Below are 6,135 nucleotides of genomic sequence, written 5' to 3' on the forward strand. Positions count from 1 at the left end.
AAAAAAAAGAAAAGAAACACCATCTGCCAACCAATTTAACATCAGTCAAAACTGAGAGCTTGAGATATCCTGTGTGAAATCAGGAAGGAATAACTAACAAATGAACCCCCTAAGGACAGAAAAAGCACTTCCTGATTCCCAATTCCCCTTTCTTACGCCCATTAGACTTCAGATATGCAGCTACACGGGATCTCCAAACTCTTAAACTTAAGAACTGAAAAAAAAAAAAAAAAACTGAAAAAGAGTTCAAATTGATGGGACTTTGTGTTTGCTGAAAGAAGCCATTTTGTGGAGGTATGAGAGGTCATGTAAACATTAGAGGGACCCAACTGGAGCATGCTGCAGGGAGATGATTTGTTGAGACGGTGATAGGTTTTCAGCTATCACTTTTGTTTAATTTCCTGGTCCAGAGGCATTGTGATCCTTTAATGTATTACTTTATATGGGGTACTGACTAAATCTGCTTGTATGCATAAATGCATTTCAGCTTCTGTGAGAGGCCGAAAATCAGGCAGGAAGGGTGTGTGTTGAGTGGTTTCCTCTCTAGTAGCTTGACTGATCAGAAAGAGCAGAGGGTGTGAAGGGTGTGTTCTCATTGGGTTTTTGTGGTGGCACTTGTGCTCCCGGTACTAGTTGTCTGTGTAACAACACAACTGTAGTGGTGTTGCAAACAACAAGAAGAAGGAGGAAAAGAAGAGAGCTGTGAACGTGCACAGTCCTGCTTGTTGACTGTTGAGCCTTCGCTCACCTTCCTGTGGCTCGGGTCTTTGAGAACCTCAGTGTGATTGCAACTTGTCCATGTGACTTGGTTTCCGTTGCCTGCCTGCTTCCGTGAAGAGTTAAAAAAAAAAGGGGGCACTAGCGGTTCAGTCAGAGACGAGTGCTGCAGCTGAAAGTCACACACATGAGAGCTCTTTCTACAACGGCAAGTCACTCGGCGATATGGTCAGGGGATCAACCGTCAGTGGCTTGGGAAATCCACATCTAACCACCAGTGTAAGTAAATGCACTCTGCTCTAATCAACCACTGCAGTACGCAATGAGATGCACCTAAGAGAGCCTCAGTGAAAGATGTAGAATGTTTAATTTGTAGTGTGTTTTAGTAATATATAGGACTTATATGCTCTTAAGGACAGATGTTCGTTGCTTTTCTTAAATCACAAAGTCTCAACACTAAAACAATGTCTTTTAACTCAACACGGGAATTGATATTGTATCTATATAAAGTTTTAATTCACAGTGTTAGTACCTCCTATGACCTCATAATTTGCTGCACAGCAATTTTATTAAACTTGTAGTATTATAACAAGCAGGCTGTGTTGTGCAACTGTCTTTGCATATGTGTTTACTGTCACTGTGTGGTGCATTGATGAGAGATTAACACAGCAGCAAAAAAGTGGTAAAAATAAAAAGATTTATTTTCTTTATGGCACCTCCAGGTAAAATATGTTTGTATTCACAAATGCATAGGCTACCAATGCGTGCAGGCAAAAGGGGAAGACAAAACCTCCATATTCCAAACGCATGACAGCGGTTTGAATAGAAATTTGGGGAAATTATTGCAAAGCTGCTGTTCTCATGAAATAATATACCACTTTCTGCTTTCTGAAGAAGGATCTATATTCTAAACGTTCAACTCTCTGAAATATTTCACTTTGTCATCAGCACATAGATGACTGTAAAGCGGTTTCATGTAGCAAACAACTGAAGTATTGAGGTTTCCAGCCATCAATATAAAATTTATAAAACAAAGCTCTCAGTCAATCATCTTAAAATGAATATTTTATCTCTGTGCAACAGCAGAGTTGTTGGGAAACCATCAAAATGGAAAACACAAAGTTATGTAATTTACAAAAAAAAAAACTTAAATAATACTTCTTTATTTGCAGTATGATCTTCTTTATTTTGAGTCAGAATCATATGCCAAGCTTTGAAAGTTTTAAAAGCATAAAAAGTTTAATGTCGAAAAGCTTTATTATAATTTCCTTTCATTTTTTCTCCTGTTTAAGTACTTGTATGTCTAATTATGCCGTATCTGATGCCTCAAAGGATTATGGTCGTCAGTAAGAGTAAAATCAACAGATATTATATGGTAAAAGAGGATCAACCTTTTCTTTGTCACTTTTGTTTTTAACAGTGAGGATGATAAAATGCCAGTCCAAGGTCTAAATCCCATTGTACTTTGCTTATTGGCCATGTGGAGAATCTTGACACCAGTCTTAAGTCATCCAAAATTCAACCACTGCCACCAGGTAAGATGCATTTCTCTCTCTCTAAGCTCGATAACAACATTTTCTTTTTAAATACTGAAAAAACGACAGTTAAAAGAGCTCAAGAAGATATTTAGAAAAAGATAAAAAAAAAAAAAAGGTCAAAAAGGTTTAACAGGAAAATTTGATTCAAGCTAAATATACCAAAGAAAAATTCCCTTTCTTAAAGATTATTTATAAATTGCTTTCAAATAGCTTAGAAAATTAATTCAAGTCCTGACGACATGTAAAATCCTGAAAACGAATTATGAAATGATACACACATGCCTATTAATAATTAACAAAAAACCCACAAAACATTCAGAAAACAGCTAAAGTAACTGTTTTTAAAGATTATAAGATACTCGTACATACGGTAATACAAGCAATGATTTGACAACAACTATGATGCCATGAAGTACTGCAAAGGAAATTAGAGGGGCCCATATCAGAAGAGGCACGCATCTTGGTGGTGGGGCATTTTATGGGGTGTTCCACGGGGTGCAGTGTTGGGATCGATAAAGTTAAACTAAACTGAATTTTGAACATTAATGTGAGTTATACACTTTACACATGAGATACCAATTTATTTTGTCGCAGAGAGCCCTGACAAAACAGCAACTTTAAACCTTCATGAAGAGAGGATCTAAACATTTTCTTTCATTTTTATTATTTTTAAAGGAAATCAAGTCTAATAAATACATATTAATGTTCTCTTTTTCAATGTGAATACTTGAATTTAAATTCCTAAATCATTTTTTTAATCACAAACCGTTAGGGTTAGGGTTAGGGTTAGGCTAAACATAGTAGATAAAATTGCGTACTATCTTCTTTAAGGCTGCAGCAGCTGTAACATATTTTTAAAAAATCAAAGGACGCGTCAAGACAAGAAATCCAATACTTGTGTAAATATATTTCCATTGTCTAGAGTATTTTTTAAATTTTCGAAAACAGACCCAAATGATACAACTTTAAGAAAGCATCAACTCTTTTTTTATTACTTATTGAAACCTACATTTTTTAGAAATGATTCTAAATCAACTAGAAAAAGGGGACTAAATTTAATTTCAGTCTACAGAGCCATCTCTGTAAAAGAACAATTTTGCCTGATGTTAGCATAATAAAATGTGCAAAGTTAATGCTGCCATGAAATTATTATGATGAGGTTGGTTGTTAAAATAAAAAAATAATGCATGTTAATCTGAGAAGCTAGCTGAACCTGCATTATTTACGGCTGATAGTTCACCCAGTAGTATACAAAGCATAAGCTGCCATAGGGCTTTTGTTAAAAGTGTAATGCAACATACATTACTGTTTATAACAAACCTATTATCATGTGGACATATTAACTTTTCTAAAAGTTGTTGTCGGTTGAGATTAAGCCAGATCTTTGAGATTTTTTTGACCAGGTAGCTAGTTTAACTTCATGACAGGAAACCCCATGAAAAAACCTAACTCTACTTGCTTTTATTCGCTCTACAGGTACATGAAAATGCTGTCTGCAACAATGCTAGACTGTCCTCTGTGCCTGAAGGACTGCCCCAGACCTTAGAAGAGCTTCATCTGAACTACAATCAAATTAAAACACTACATGACAAGTCTCTCCTTCCTTACCCTTCACTCATCACTTTAACCTTAGCTTGTAACGATCTGGAGAAAGTACAATCAAAGGTCTTTGAAGATTCAAAGTTATTAGAGAACTTAAATTTTGCAAACAACAATATCTACATTGGCTATGAAGAAACCAGTGTTGCATTAAGAAAGCTGCCTGGTCTTAGATTTCTAGACCTTTCTGAGAATAAGCTTAATGATGAAATGGCTTTCACTCTTCTTCACAATTTATCAACCCTGGAGTACCTAAATCTTTCTGGAAATCTCTTGCAAAGATTGGACGAGACCTCGTTCAGGGATCTTCACAACCTCAAAGAGCTAGATCTTCAAAGAAACATAATGTTTGAAATCGACAGTGCCTTTGGCGGTAACCCGAAGCTTCAGAGGCTCAACTTGGCCTTTAACATTTTGCCTTGTCTGACCGACTTCCACATGACTCAACTGGTCGTCCTCAATGCCAGCTACAACTACATCGAGTGGTTCATCTCAAGGCAGGACCTCAACGACACGTTCAAGCTAGAGACGCTTGATCTGTCAAACAACAGACTCCTCTTTTTCCCTTTCTTGCCAAGCCGCAGCAAGTTACAGAACCTTTATCTCTCCAACAACCTTCTAAGGTTCTATGAACACTATGCAGACAACAATACGCTCCAAAACTCATCGACAAGCGTCGAGTTCTATAATCTGAAAAAGCACATCAAAAATGTGACTGTTGAGATATGGGATGAAAGTCTTCATGGTGATATTTCTTCTCTGGACACTTTAGATTTGAGAAGAAACCAGGTGGAGTATTTCCCTAATGGGTTTATACAAAAAATGCCCCTGCTGTCAAGACTCCGAATGAGCATGAACTGCCTAGAAACGCTCAATCTCACATCAGAACAGTTCTTCGGCAGCCTGTATGAGCTGGATATCAGCAACAACAGACTGAACCAGATTTCAGTGGATGATGAGTCTCTCACCACATTGGCCAACCTGACTTACTTTAACCTAAGCCACAATGACCTAAATGAGCTACCTGTTGGTTTATTTTCTTCGTTGCCAAGAATCCACTCCGTAGATCTGAGCTATAACAGCATTGGCATTTGCCAACCAGATGAAAGAAATATCAATGCAAGCAGCAGTTCATCTTGCTTGCAATGGAGCAACATTGATTCCCTTAGGCAGCTTTACCTTAAAGGTTGCAACCTTGAAACTGTTCCAAATTCTGCATTCACAGGTTTGTCACTAACACATCTAGAACTGTCAGATAACCCTGGCATTGATGTCCAAAATTCATTACAATGCTTAAGCAGGACATTGCAACATCTTGGCTTGGGAAACACTCAAATACAAGACATTGATCTTTCCAGGTTTCAAACTCTAAAGTCACTTAATCTTTCAAAGAACAGTCTTTCCCATCTCCCTCATTCGATTCATGATACTGACTTAAAAGTCCTGGACATAAGGGACAACAGACTCTCCACCATCCCCTCTGATGATGCTCATTCACTGGCCTCTAAACTCCATTTGATTTTTCTCACAGGAAATACATTCAACTGCTGCCAAACACAGTGGTTTTGGACATTTGAAGAAGCAAGGACGATGAATATGGTTGGGAAGTCAGATATCATATGTGAACATCAATCTATGCTGCACAGAGTGCAGGACTCACATAGTCTTGATTGTTCGGACGCAGAAGAATCTATCGTGTGGTACATTCTGCTTCTTGTGCCTATTTGTCTATTTTTATCCGGAATCTCTATTGTTGTTTTTCTTACCTTAAAGCCGAAAATCCTACAAATATCAATCAAAAAGAAATATTTGAGACCAACACCCTACTAATATCTATAAAACTTTAAATGTGAATGTATTTTGTATGCTATCGACAAAGGTAGCTTAACAGATGTTAAAAAAGTGAAATAAAAAAATTCCTTCGAATGCTTTCCAAGGTAAAAAAAAAAAAGTACTTTGGTATGTTTAACAGTCTTTCATTGCTTGCACTGCTAATTGAACTGTGGTTTTAAAACCAGCCCGAACCCTAATACCGTCATGTAAAACTGCGGCTGCGTTTTTGTGGGTCTCGGTTTGTCAGTGTGTAGGCGTACGTGTATCTGTGTGAAGGCATGCAGAAGTAGTGTGATGCAAGCTGTTGCTATAAGCAGCAGAGGAAACATGAAATTTCCTGTTTTGCTAAGATGTGCAGCAACTGCCCAGTTCTGTATCTCACAGAGGAGGGGTTTGTGGTTTCCTTCCCATCAGCGCAAAGAAAGACTCATCGTCGAAATAAGATTCC

At 37.5% G+C, this 6,135-nt stretch overlaps 1 protein-coding gene across 1 annotated transcript; it reads left to right on the top strand.

The window, feature by feature from the left end:
- Window positions 1–617: 617 nt before the first annotated feature.
- Window positions 618–5,772, top strand: nrros (negative regulator of reactive oxygen species). The gene is made up of 3 exons (XM_015394915.1): window positions 618–996; window positions 2,138–2,252; window positions 3,732–5,772. Exons 2-3 carry the CDS (start codon window positions 2,151–2,153, stop codon window positions 5,682–5,684), a joined length of 2,055 nt encoding a protein of 684 aa, XP_015250401.1. The 5' UTR covers window positions 618–996; window positions 2,138–2,150; the 3' UTR covers window positions 5,685–5,772.
- The last annotated feature ends 363 nt before the right edge of the window (window positions 5,773–6,135 follow it).

This window comes from Cyprinodon variegatus, unplaced genomic scaffold (assembly GCF_000732505.1).
Source record: "Cyprinodon variegatus isolate N-32 unplaced genomic scaffold, C_variegatus-1.0 Scaffold714, whole genome shotgun sequence".
Classification (NCBI taxonomy): Eukaryota; Metazoa; Chordata; class Actinopteri; order Cyprinodontiformes; family Cyprinodontidae; genus Cyprinodon; species Cyprinodon variegatus.

Bases quoted from the DNA above. Each gene is read 5' to 3' on its own strand.
- nrros (XM_015394915.1), top strand. From the start codon at position 2,151: ATGCCAGTCCAAGGTCTAAATCCCATTGTACTTTGCTTATTGGCCATG. The intron at 2,253-3,731 runs GTAAGATGCATT...TTCGCTCTACAG, and splicing joins AATTCAACCACTGCCACCAG to GTACATGAAAATGCTGTCTG.